Consider the following 12,345-nt stretch of genomic DNA (forward strand, 5'->3'; position numbering starts at 1 on the left):
TTAATGGTTTATGGAGTAACTAAAGCTTAGCTATGTTTGTGCTAACCCACAAAAATATCAGAGAAGAGGTTTAACACTTAAAATGTAACAAAATCTCTTCTCAAGGAGGATGAAAGGACTTAGTCTATGCTGAAAACCTTATTAGGCCCAGGTATTGGCAGCCACTTTCAATGGCTTAGTAAACACAGATGCTTCCACACGCTGCTTTCTGACTTTTTCCATGGCAATTTGCTAAGAAAAAAACCTGCTCAGGTTTCTGAGTGACCTTTTGTGTCTGTATACACTGCAGACACACGATAGGTTTGTTCTAAGTCCTAGGTTTTCCCACATTGAAAATGTAAGTAAGTTTCTGTCTCAGATTCTGTATTTCTATTTTTCTTATGGATAATTCTTTTATTGAATGACCTTAATTAAGTCTAGAAAAGTTTCAATCCATTCCAGAATGCAAAATTTGCTGATACGAACTTTTAGGCTCTCAAAGAAAAGATGAGTTTAACCAGTAGCCCTTACAGAGTCAGCTTGGTTGTGGTTTCCCCAACGTTAGCAGTTGTTAATCATTTGTCATGGTGGTGCTTTTTACCTTTTCCTTTAGTTGTCTGTTGCCACAATAGCACCCCACTCCAGTACTTTTGCCTGGAAAATCCCATGGACGGAGGAGCCTGGTAGGCTGCAGTCCATGGGGTCGCTAGGATTGGACACGACTGAGCAACTTCACTTTGACTTTTCACTTTCATGCATTGGAGAAGGAAATGGCAGCCCACTCCAGTGTTCTTCCCTGGAGAATCCCAGGGACAGGGAAGCCTGGTGGGCTGCCATCTATGGGGTCGCACAGAGTCGGACACGACTGAAGTGACTTAGCAGCAGCAGCATGCAGTTCTGGCTGCCCCAACACAGTCACATACATACTATGGTTGTTTCTAGCTCCTTAGCCTATTTAAGTACTATACCCAAACAAGTACTTTAAAATTCATTGGAATTTGTGGCTAAAAAGCTCTTCTTTCAGAGACTCTGAAGGAAGGTTACCAAATTTAACAAATAAAAATACAGGATACCCAATTAAATCTGAATTTCAGATAAACAACAAATAATTTTTACTATTTGCAGAGACATACTTATACTAAAAATTATTTTCTGTTTGTCTAAAATTCAAATTTAAATGGGCCCCCTGCATTTTATAGTCCAAACTGGAAAAAAAAAAAATCCAAGTGTCTATTATCTGTATCAACAAAGGGACAACTTCCAGCTATACAATGAGACCAGAAACATTTCACACCATAAGATAAATAAAGCAACATATTCTAAAAAGATTCAGTCACTAAATCAGCAAAGAATCACGAAATGTCTTGTGTGAATATAGAGTATGGAGCTTATTTTCAAACTTATGATTCAAGTATCAGTGAGGTTTAGGTCCAAGTTTTTCTGGGTGATGGGTTATTGGTTTTGTGAATCTAACACATTCCTAAGTACGAGAAGAAAATGTATCTGCTGTAACAAATGGGAAGTGAAGAATGGGGTGCACAGAAAATAATGGTAAGTAAACTAGCACACTAAGGAAGGGTGAGATGAAAAAGATAACATTTCAGACAACAAGGTCCTACTGCATAGCACAGGGGAACTGTGTTCAATATCCTGTGATAAGCCATAATGGAAGAGAAAATAAAAAGCAAAGTATACACGTATATGACTGAGTCTCTTTGCTGTACAGCAGAGATTGGCACAATACTGCAAATCAACTATACCTCAATAAAAGTAATAAATAAATAAATAAATAAATAGCAAAACAAAAAGATAACATTTCATTTGGCTTTCTCATCCTCTCTGGTCTAGTAACACAGTGTTCAAGCTATGCAATCTGTGATTCTGATCCGTAACACAAATAAATAAGGACTTTCTTTAAAACGAAGCTTTTATACATAGCTATACACATTTGTACAAGTAGCTCTGAAGGCCGGAGAAGTAACTCCTAGAACCTTGGAGGCGCTACAGATGATACTGGTTTCAACCAGTTACTAAATCTTAGGTAACAGCATCCACAGGCTTGGCCTTACAACTGTGTAGGAGAAATTAAATCAAGAGTAAAAGTTTCACATTCTGAAAATAGTGGTGAAACAACATCCTCGATTAAAGGAAAATAAAATTGAGAGAGGGTCATGATGGGAAGGAAACTTCTAGAATTGTTCTAATCCCAGGTGCCTCAAATCAGTCAGATGATAGCAATCTCCGGGTCACTTGTCATCACATCAAAGTTTGACAGAGAAGGATGATCCACAGGAGCAACCTTGCTGCGCTTGAGGATTGTTCAACACTTGAAATGAGCTTCGGATCAGTTCCTGGCTGAAGTCCACATGGGCCCCTTTGACGAAGGCTAAGCTATCAGAGTCAACCACCACTCTTGCCCCACCCTTTTCAAACACCCTGAAAAGAAGGGAGGAAGGCATTAATGAACATCATAAACACCAGAAACGTAACACCCTCTGAGCCCAGAGATGCCCATCCTGTTTTCTAAAATACGGAGGAAGCTTCCCTTATGACCTCTAACAGGTGCTGATTTTCTCTGAGGCAAAAAGATTTAATGGAAAGAATACTGGGAATGTATAGAAATTTAGGCCTGGAAACTTTCTAGTCCATCCCGACTCTCTACCAATGACCCTATGGACTTAGGCCAATTTTCCTCCTATGACATAAGTTATTTTGAATCAAGGCAACAAATCTTCATTGTATCCCCACTGTGTGAGAAGGGTGATGCGATGTTATCCTTAGCAGAAGTTTAAAATGTGGAATAAAAGTGCATCTTAAATTGGAGACATTTTTATCCCTTCTGCACATTCTCGGAGGACCCACCCCTTTCTCCTTGCCTGTCGTCGGGGTTGATAACTGTATCCAGTGAAAATTTGTACTGGAATCCGGAGCATCCACCTCCCTCCACCTCCAGCCTGAGGAATTCAGACCCTTCGGTGATTTCCAGAAGCCTCTGAAATGCAGGAAGGAGGGTCAAGAATGCCAGGCAAGGAGAGAAAGAAGAGTGGGCCAAAAGGAAGTCATCCCCCTCCCCTCCCCCCACCACCCCTGCCCCGCGACCAGTTTCTCACCTGGACGCAGCTGTCGGTGAGGTGGATCTGCCCTTCGCCAGCTTCTGGGCTAGAGGACGACACTTCCCGAAGCGCCCGGGGTCCGCGGGAGGCCGCGAGGAGCCTGCTGCGCAAGGGAGGAGGGTAAGACTGGGAGCAGAAGAGAACCTAGAACCCTCCACCTGGACAGCCCCACGCCAAACCTGAAGTCCCCCAACCCGGACAGCCCCACGCCAAACCTGAAGTCCCCCCGCCTGGACAGCCTCACGCCAAACCTGAAGTCCCCCACCCGGACAGCCTCACACCAAACCTGAAGTGCCCCCGCCTGGACAGCCTCAAGCCAAACCTGAAGTCCCTCCACCTGACAGCCTCACGCCAAACCTTCACCTCCCCCGCGAGCCTTAGTTTCTCCTGAGTCCTGAAGGGGCAAACCAGGTGCTTTTCTAGGCTTGGTTACCTGCTCCTTTGCCAGGGAGTCACCACTCTCAGGGCCACAGCTGTTAGCCCTCGGACGGCCGCCATTTTCTTCTGTAAGCTCCGCCCCCTCACATTTCCCCAATCGCCTTCCACTCCTGGGCCTCGGGAGGCGGGATCCACGGAAACCCCGCCCCTGAGCACATCTATTGGGAGATGAGGAAGGAGAAGGGATTTGATTGGGTAGAAATGCTCCCATTGCGGAAGTGGGGACGCACTCACAAAGCCCAGGCCGAGCACTGGCGAGAGGAGGCGTGCCGGATGAAGATGGATCCCGCTTGCCCTGCGGCTGAGCGGAGCGGATGGGCGGAGTTTGCGAGAGTCCCGGACCCCTTGTCTGGCTCCGTGGACCCGGGGTGGAGGGGGGGGGCGCGGGGACAGGCCTCGGCCCCGCTGGCCAGTGACCAGTCGCCTGACTGGGCTCCTCCCCCGGCCCGGCCCATCCCTGAAGACTTTATCTTGTGACCGAGACTGCTGGCTCTCCCTTCCTTGAGCTTGGAGCCTCAGCAGCGATGCGTTTCTTGACTGTCGCGTTCCTGTTCCTGGCACTCAGTGCCTCCGCCCTGGCCGAGCCGGTGAAATTCAAGGACTGCGGTGAGCCCCGGGGCCAGTCCGAAGTTCCCGCGCACTCTGCGGGAGCCCCTGACAGAATCTGATGCTAAGACTGCTGGGCTGGGTTTGGCGGGTCCTGCGAGCAGCCAGGCTCAGCCTCGGACCCTTCGTGGAGTGGGCTGGAGTCGGTTGGGGTAGGGGACAAGGTGCTGGCCTGGATAAAACGCGACCTCTGACAACTTTATCTCATCAACCCATGTTTTGGTCCCAGCACATTCCTGGAGGTGGGCATTTTGCTGAAGTTTCCCAAAGTGTGTGGGGCAAACAGCCGAAGGTTCACTTGCCGCTTGGGGCGTCAGGGGTGCCGTGCAAAACTTCTCTTTATTTATGCCTTGTGTCTTGGGTGACCGCTCAGTCCCCACTCCTTTTGCTTTTCTTTTACATTTCCCTTCTGATGACACATCAAAAGTCAATTCTCCTTTCACGAGCTGTTCCTTTAGGGCTTCCTTTTGGGCGATGGCACTTTTAATTCTTTCCAGTTTTCTCCTCCTGTTTATAAAACTCTTGTTTCTGGTCGCAACTTGTGATGCATAACCCTCTCTTGCAGCTGTGGTTGGAATCTTTGGTGAGAAATACAATGGGGTAGAAATTGTGAGTTCCTTCAGTCAAATCTATCCAAATTAAATGTTTGAGCAGAGCTTTTCTGAAGTGGAGAGGTGTAATGATAAATGAAAGAGAAATGAAACTGACTTTATAAAATTTGTGAGCTGGAAGGAAACTTGGAGATCCTGTAATCAATCATGGGCTTTCCAGATGGCACTAGTGGTAAAGAACTCCTGCCAATGCAGGAGATGCAAGAGAGGAGGTTTGATCCCTGAGTAGGGAAGATCCCCTGGAGGAGGAAATGGCAACCCATTCTAATATTCTTGCGTGGGAAATCCCATGGACAGAGGAGCCTCACGGGCTACAGTCCATGAGGCCGCAAAGAGTCAGACATGACTGAGCACACATGCACACACATAGTCAATCATTGAGTTTCAGAAATGTTAAGTAACTCACCCAATCACACAGCATAATGACAACCAGAGTAAATGTGCTTCTTCACACCCAGTGCCCAGGTAATATAGTAACTGCCCAATAAATATTTGTTGGAAAAGTAAATGAGGGAATAAATACTCTTTCCACTATATTTCCAAAATTCATGTTGAGGCAAGAGCAGAATTGGGGGCTAGGGCTAGGAGTGATCAAGAAATAAAAATTGTGGGCCTATTAATGCTTAACAAATGCTGCTCCCCTGAACTAGGAGACTGGCATTTGAAAGATGGTATTATCACCTCACATTACTGCCTTTACCTCCATTAAACTTAGTGGCCAACTTTGGATGAAAACACTATGTTATCTTTATCAACTCATTCAACTCTCGCAGTCTGAAACCATCACATAAAGTAACTTGCCCAAGCTCTTACAGCTCATAAGCAGTAGGAAACTAGTGAGTGTTTGTGAGTCAGTCTGGATTTCAACAGTAGCATTAACATTAAAAAAAAAAAAAAAAACTAAGGAAACTGAATCCTGAGATTGGTCTGCTCATGTGAAAAAACCAGGTGTACACCTATGGCAAGAACTTCTTAAGGGAAGGAGAGTTTCAGTGACAGACTTTCAATTTACTTTTGAATTGGGAAATACAATGGAAAAACTTCAGTGCCCACATCAAAAGGTTTTTTGAGTCCCACTTTGCCTCCTTTATCCTAAAGTGGTATTTCCTCAAGTCAGAAATGAGCAAACTAGTTTTGCAATTTTTGAGAGTTAGGACTGAGAAATTTGCTCTGTTGACACTGGAAAGCCGAGAACCTCTTGTCAAGAAAAAAAAAACAAACAAACTGAATGAAGTAGCTAAGTACTACCCTCCAGATCAGTAGAGGGTACTGAGAGTATTCAGTACCTCCTAGATCATGTGAGCCAGCCTTGATAGAAACTAGAAGTTGAAAGCTTCAGCATAAGCACTGGTTTTTTAATAAGTTGTTGACTAAGGTTCTGGATATTTTTTTTCCTGGTCCTAGAAGATAGGACAGAGTGGAAGAGAGTGCTTAGAGAAAAGAATCTTGTATTTATGTTTTGAGGACTTTGCCATGATGGAGAAGCAAGTTGGGATAGGGGACAGCAAAGTATGGTTTACAGAACTAGCTGGAGCAATGTTAGTCAAAACAAGGAAACTGTTCCACCCAAGATAATGCTCTCAACCTGCCATTTTCTTTGTCTTTCATACACTGTACTTTTGAGACAGTCTGTTCTATTGTCTAGATCCAGAATTTCTACCCACAAAGTAAATTTGAGGTGAGAGGCTCACCTTTTGTGTCAAAGGGGAACTTGCTAACCCACCCAGGAGCAGCTGCTCTAGATTGAATTCATGGACTAAATGCCAGTATGATGATGATGATGATATGTGTGTGTGTGTTCACGCTCAGTTGTGTCTGACTCTGTGACCCCATACACTGTAGCCCACCAGGCTCCTCTGTCCATGGAATTTTCCATGCAAGAAGACTGGAGCGGGTTGCTATTTCCTCCTTCAGGGGATCTTCCTGACCCAGGGATGAAACCCATGTCTCTTGTGTCTCCTGCTTTGGCAGGTGGATTCTTTAGAACTCGAGCCACCTGGGAATTGCCCCAGTATAATGATAGTAATGGTGAATACCTGTATAGCCTTACTATGTTCTAAGCACTTATTAAGAGTTATAATGTATTAGCTCACCTACCCTCTGAGGTAGGTACTGTTATTAGCCCCAGGGAGGCTAAGTATCTTGCCTTAAGTTTCCACAGTACTTAATGGAGCCAGTGAGCTCATGGCCAGGTGTCAGATCCGAGTCTAGCTCTCAGCAATGGCATGAGTGGCGGAGCTTAAACTCACCCAGCTGTTTACTTCTGTTCTCTCCCATTCAGCTGTCTGGTTTCAGGGGCCTGGATGGAGTAAGAAGATTCTTAAAGATTTGTGCTTAACTTTTCTTGGTCAGAGTATTTTTATCCTTATTTAGACTGGCGGGGGAAAAAAGTCACACTCCCTGCCTCCAACCACTTATTTGGAAGAACATGGGTCCCAGAGTAGAGTGTACACCTCTGCTCTGTGTATCTCAAATGTGTGCTTGAAACTATTCTCATCGGTAGCAGTATTCAAACCTCAGAGACCATGAGTTGGATAGCCACCAGGGCAGGATTGAAAGACCAGGGGTGGGTGGGGGTGGGAAGGACAGTTAAGAGAGCAGCCAGTCTCAAGATTACAACTGGAAACAGTAGCCTTAGATCCCAAGTGGAAACAGTAGCTATGTGCCTTGAGTCATCACTTAAGCCCTGTGTGCCACTCTCAGATCCTGTGTCAGGAAGGAGGGGTGGGGATGGTTTTCCCTGGTGGAGCCCTCCCAGCTTGTAGAGCAAGGGAGCTGGCTGTGTATACGCGATCATTTCCTAATTCCCCTCCACCTGTCAAATATGAGCAGTTTCTGCTGGTCCCAGTGGTCTCATTGGGAAGGCAAAGCACCTTCCCATTAGGTAGGAGACAGCCGAGGTGATTTGTTTTCCCTCCCATCCAAACAAATTGTTCTTCTTTTGCAGGTTCTTGGGTCGGAGTTATAAAGGAAGTGAATGTGAGCCCATGTCCCACCCAGCCTTGCAAACTGCACAGAGGACAGTCTTACAGTGTTAATGTCACGTTCACCAGTAGTAAGTAAAAGTGGTTTTTACCTTCAAATTCATCTTAAAGCGTGACATCAATCTAGGAATTGGAGTGAGCGTGGGAAGGTGAGGAGGAGGGAATTGCAGTCAGGAATTCCTTGACCTCCCTCTCAGTGGACACCATGCTTTTACACACCCTTCTCATACTGGGTCCCCCATGCCTGTTTCTTGGAGCCCGTAGTTGCCAGACTCCCTTTAAGCAAAGGGGATTTCCATGTGTTCACAGGTCAGAGAAGACAGCACAATAAGCTCTATATTACACAGCAGATTTCATGGGAAGGTCAACTCTTCAGCTACAGACTGCAGAGTGTTAGTACCAACCCCAACTCTGTAAACTTTAGAACTCTTCCAAAATGTTATTTCAAGCACTATATCTTCCAGTTATTAAGTCTATATTCTGCCTGAAAATATAGGAGCAATTAATACTTAGCCTCTGTAAGGTTTGGGGAACTTACTCTTGACCCAAGAAATTCAAGGTTTCTTCTTCAACTTGAAGAAATGTTATTGGAACTTGTTTATTTCTTCTTTATTTATCTTCTTCAGATTCCCAGGAATCTAGACGAATGTAAAATCTCTGTTTCTAAAAAGGGCAGCTGCTCTGAATCTTCCCCTCATTTTCTATCCTTTGGAACTAGACAAATAAAAAAATCTCAGAGTTCCTATCATCTCTTGTTCATAAGCCTAAAGACAGCTCTAAATCCTAGAGTTATTATCTCTCCTGGAGAAATACCCCATCCCCTCTATTGTTCCAAATCAAAAAATGTATCTTCTCAATAAAAGCAATTCCCAGCTGGGAGACAGAAAGAAACAGAGCCAATACTCTGGATCTCCAGAAGAATCTAATAGCTCATAACTCCAATTGCCCTAATTTTATTACGTTTATTCCTCCTGCCTTTTGTTTTGGAGGGTAAAGGTGAGCAAGAAATGTACCTTTCTCTTACGCAGTTTCTAAAGAGTTACTGCTTTTGCCTCTGTTACAGGCCATGGCATTTCTGTGGAGACTTCTAGTCTCTCTTTCTGTATTGTCTCTCCACTTTATTCTTAATTTTTATTGGAATCCTTAGGACAGAGTATTTGAGAATTCAGAGACCACACTCTTTAAGATGCACAATACACTTTGACAGAATCTGATGCATATAGTAAACAGAAAATTGGCTGCCAAAAATCAGTTAGCTTGTTCCATAAAGTTATTTATCCAGATAGCTCTGATTCTTCTAAGAAACTGAAAGGCAATGAAGAGCAAGGTGGGGTTAAGAGCAAAGAAAACAGCCCCCACTGATTATTTTTATTTATGTATAATTCAGTAATTTTTCAAGTTTCCGAGTGATTACTCTCTGCATAGCATTCACGGAAGTACTAAGTGTAACTGCAAAGAGAAATAGACCCTAGGAATTAAGAGGTACATTCTTCGGTTTGCCATCACAGCAATGCCATTGCTTGAGACTATGCCTGAATTCTTTATTTAGAGTTTGGAACTAGGCTATTTCCTTCGCTATCTGATTCTCTTTTTTTTTTTTTCTCCCTCTTAGATACTCAGTCTCAAAGTAGCAAGGCTGTGGTACATGGCATTGTGATGGGCATCCCAGTTCCCTTTCCCATTCCTGAGTCTGATGGTTGTAAGTCTGGAATCAGATGCCCCATCGAAAAAGATAAGACCTATAACTACGTGAACAAACTACCCGTGAAGAATGAATACCCCTCCGTAAGTAAAATTGTGGTTGAGAACACTGAAAGTCCTGTGACTGGTTTGGAAATTGGAGGAGAGGGGGCAGGAAGAAAAGATTAGAACAGGAATCCTTCATCTCTATGAGGAAGAAGGGAATGCCTAAGGGAAAGGAGTATGGGAATCGTGAGGTGCAGAGTTCTCACTGTGTCCCTTCGTTCTTTGTCTCTTGCCTAATGCTTGAAAAGTGAGAGTGTTAGTCGCTCAGTCATATCCAGCTCTTTCCGACCCCATGGACTGTAGCCTGCCAAGCTCTATCCATGGAATTCTCCAGGCAAGAATACTGGAGCGGGTTGCCAGTTCCTTCTCCAGGGGACCCTTCCCTCTCCAGAACTTGAACCCATGCGTCCTGTATAGGCAGGCAGATTCTTTACCACTAAGCCAACCAGGGAAGCCCTACAAAATTTTAGCTAGGTATCAGATAGTTCAAGATTTCAAGTAGTCGTCCCATTGTCACCAGAAAAACCTGGTCTCTCCATTAATCTCTTAACAAGAGAGCAGTCATGTGTGAGGTCCATAGCAGAGTGGTAGCTTTTTCCTCTCTGCTTTCTCTCCTCCACCCCACCCCCACCCTCACCTCTGACTGCTACACCTGCCTCTTCATCTGAGGAGTAGGTGAGCTAGAGCCTGCTAGAATGGGCCTGTGTTAACGATTATGAATCTTGGTAAGAGTGGACGAAGTAAAGGGACTACTCTTTTCAATGAAGAAAAAGAGCTGCATTTCTTAAAAGGAGATTGAGTCAACCAGGAGCAGTCTGGCCATTTTTTCCATAGAAATAGCCAGTAATTAAAGAACATTCTAAAAAGACTCAAACATAGGGAGTCTGTGCTTACCACGCACGTGTGCTTAGTCACTAAGTTGCGTCCAACTCTTTGCAACCCCATGGACTGTAGCCCGCCAGGCTCCTTTGTCCATCGGATTCTCCAGGCAAGATACTAGAGTAGGTTGCCATGCCCTCCTCCAGGGGATCTTCCCAACCCAGGGATTAAACATAGGTCTCCTGCACTGCAGGCAGATTCTTTACCATCTGAGCCACTAGGGAAGCCCCTAGGGAGTCTGTGTTTGAGAGATATCAGAGGCGCTAAAGGCCAGGGACAGATTTGCAGATTAATTTGCAGACCAGCTGTGTAATCATGGGTATATCTGAGCCTCAGTAACTTAAATCTAGTTAGGACCCGATACAGAGTAGGCACTTAATATATGGTACTTATTGTTCAGTGACATTTCATTTGTTTTTTGTTTGTTTTTGTTTTGTTGCTCTGCAGAGCTTAAGTGGCATTTCATTTGAAAACCAGCTCAAATTATGTTAATGTGTGCAGTCAGTGAAACAGTAGTTAATGTGTACTAGTCTTGAAAAACTTACCAAACAAGTTTCACAAGTATAGTATCTGTTCTTAGCAGTTTAATATCTGATACATTCTCTATCCAAGGACAATATATTAAATGAATTTTTGGAGCAGGAAGTTGGAATAGGAGCTTGCTCCGTCCACTCCACGCATCGACCTGGCATTGCAATACTTCCAGAAACAGTGCATCCCCCTCCCCCAGCCTTGGGGGAAATTAAAAAAAAAAAAAAGGAGACAGCTCCTAGTGTAACCAGTCAAGGCAGAGATCTCTATAGGGGTATAATGTCAAAAAATGGCTTAAGGACATTAATCAAAGCTATATTGCCACAAAGGTCATTGTCCCTGAAAGTGTTCATACAACCCTAAACTTCTTTGGACATCCTTTGTGCTTTGACATTTCTTTTTTCAGCTAATAAGTAAGTTTCCTGAGACCTAGAAATCAAACTATTTACTCTCTGCTCTTCATAGTTAAAGTTGGGAGAAGCTGGATCATGTTGTCAAAATGCATGTGAAATTGTTTAACTTTAAAATTCTTTGTCATGGGTGCCTTCATTTATGTATCATTGATCGAAGAGGAAAAAGAATGCTTTAGAAATTTTACTTAAGAAGCTAACTAGACTAGGATGCGGTACTACTAACACTAAATCCTACGTGGAACTTGGTTTACCCTTCTAAGCTTAAGGACACAGGCTGTGCCTGCATCCCACCCAAACAGCCTTCATGATAGCATGATTTAAGAAGAAAAGTGTGAGGAATAGACAGTTTGTTACAATTTCCGTCTAGGATTCATAGTTAAAATTCATAGGTAAACCCATTCTGGATTGAGGCGAGGTCCTAGCTTCATTTTTCTTGATTCTTTTTCTTTCTCCAGATAAAAGTGGTGGTGGAGTGGGAACTCACGGATGACAAAAACCAACGTTTCTTCTGCTGGCAGATCCCAATAGAGGTTGAAGCCTAGAGCTGTTCAGTGCCAATGTGTCCATCTGGGGGTGAGAGAGCATGGGCGGAGGGAGGGGAGGAGAAATCAAGTCTAAACTCAATCAGTGCCATGAGATGAAAGGAATTTTCAGACTGCCGTTTTGTGCCTCTCAACCTCCAAAAGCGTCTAAGACCCTGTTCCTGAGAGCTTGGAACTGTAACCCTTGTATTATCCTTTGTAAAAGGGTTGGATTATCCAACTTTTCTTTCCAAGAGAAAGTGAGACTGCAGGGATTGATTCAGTTGTCTTCAGATTTCGGAGGTTTTTTGTTGGTTTTGGCAGGTTTTGTTTTTGGTTTGGACTTTTTTTGTCTTGTTGTTTTGCTTTTGGAATAAGGAGGGTGTCACCGGACAGAACCTGAATGAAGCTGCTTGGGGGATACTGGATAACTTGCCCTAGGGCTGCCAGCCCTTGCAGCAGAGGATGGGTTCCAAACCACATCCATCTACCTGGGATCACACCTGCAAGTCCCTCGTCTCCAT

The 12,345-nt window shown here is 44.2% G+C and overlaps 2 protein-coding genes across 3 annotated transcripts; one reads left to right on the plus strand and one right to left on the minus strand.

The window, feature by feature from the left end:
• Positions 1-1,348: 1,348 nt before the first annotated feature.
• Positions 1,349-3,606, minus strand: ISCA2 (iron-sulfur cluster assembly 2). 2 transcript variants are annotated; one of them, XM_010855746.1, is made up of 4 exons: positions 3,526-3,606; positions 3,090-3,195; positions 2,856-2,971; positions 1,349-2,415 (listed from the first exon to the last, which is right to left on the minus strand). In XM_010855746.1, exons 1-4 carry the CDS (start codon positions 3,588-3,590, stop codon positions 2,241-2,243), a joined length of 462 nt encoding a protein of 153 aa, XP_010854048.1. In that variant the 5' UTR covers positions 3,591-3,606; the 3' UTR covers positions 1,349-2,240. The 2 variants fall into 2 exon arrangements, with proteins under 2 accessions (XP_010854048.1, XP_010854050.1); XM_010855748.1 differs by having other exon boundaries at positions 3,090-3,192; positions 3,526-3,597.
• Positions 3,607-3,875: 269 nt separating this feature from the next.
• NPC2 (Niemann-Pick disease, type C2) lies at positions 3,876-12,339 on the plus strand. The gene is made up of 4 exons (XM_010855749.1): positions 3,876-4,136; positions 7,695-7,802; positions 9,344-9,516; positions 11,756-12,339. The coding sequence occupies exons 1-4, from the start codon at positions 4,055-4,057 to the stop codon at positions 11,840-11,842; spliced, it is 450 nt and encodes a 149-aa protein (XP_010854051.1). The 5' UTR covers positions 3,876-4,054; the 3' UTR covers positions 11,843-12,339.
• The last annotated feature ends 6 nt before the right edge of the window (positions 12,340-12,345 follow it).

The sequence above is a fragment of the Bison bison genome, unplaced genomic scaffold (genome assembly GCF_000754665.1).
Source record: "Bison bison bison isolate TAMUID 2011002044 unplaced genomic scaffold, Bison_UMD1.0 scf7180017864368, whole genome shotgun sequence".
NCBI classification, from domain to species: domain Eukaryota; kingdom Metazoa; phylum Chordata; class Mammalia; order Artiodactyla; family Bovidae; genus Bison; species Bison bison.

Bases quoted from the DNA above. Each gene is read 5' to 3' on its own strand.
- ISCA2 (XM_010855746.1), bottom strand. From the start codon at position 3,590: ATGGCGGCCGTCCGAGGGCTAACAGCTGTGGCCCTGAGAGTGGTGACT. The intron at 2,972-3,089 runs GTGAGAAACTGG...CCTGCATTTCAG, and splicing joins TCACCGACAGCTGCGTCCAG to AGGCTTCTGGAAATCACCGA. The intron at 2,416-2,855 runs GCAAGGAGAAAG...CCTTCTTTTCAG, and splicing joins GTTATCAACCCCGACGACAG to GGTGTTTGAAAAGGGTGGGG.
- NPC2 (XM_010855749.1), top strand. From the start codon at position 4,055: ATGCGTTTCTTGACTGTCGCGTTCCTGTTCCTGGCACTCAGTGCCTCC. The intron at 7,803-9,343 runs GTAAGTAAAAGT...TCTCCCTCTTAG, and splicing joins TAATGTCACGTTCACCAGTA to ATACTCAGTCTCAAAGTAGC. The intron at 9,517-11,755 runs GTAAGTAAAATT...TTCTTTCTCCAG, and splicing joins TGAAGAATGAATACCCCTCC to ATAAAAGTGGTGGTGGAGTG.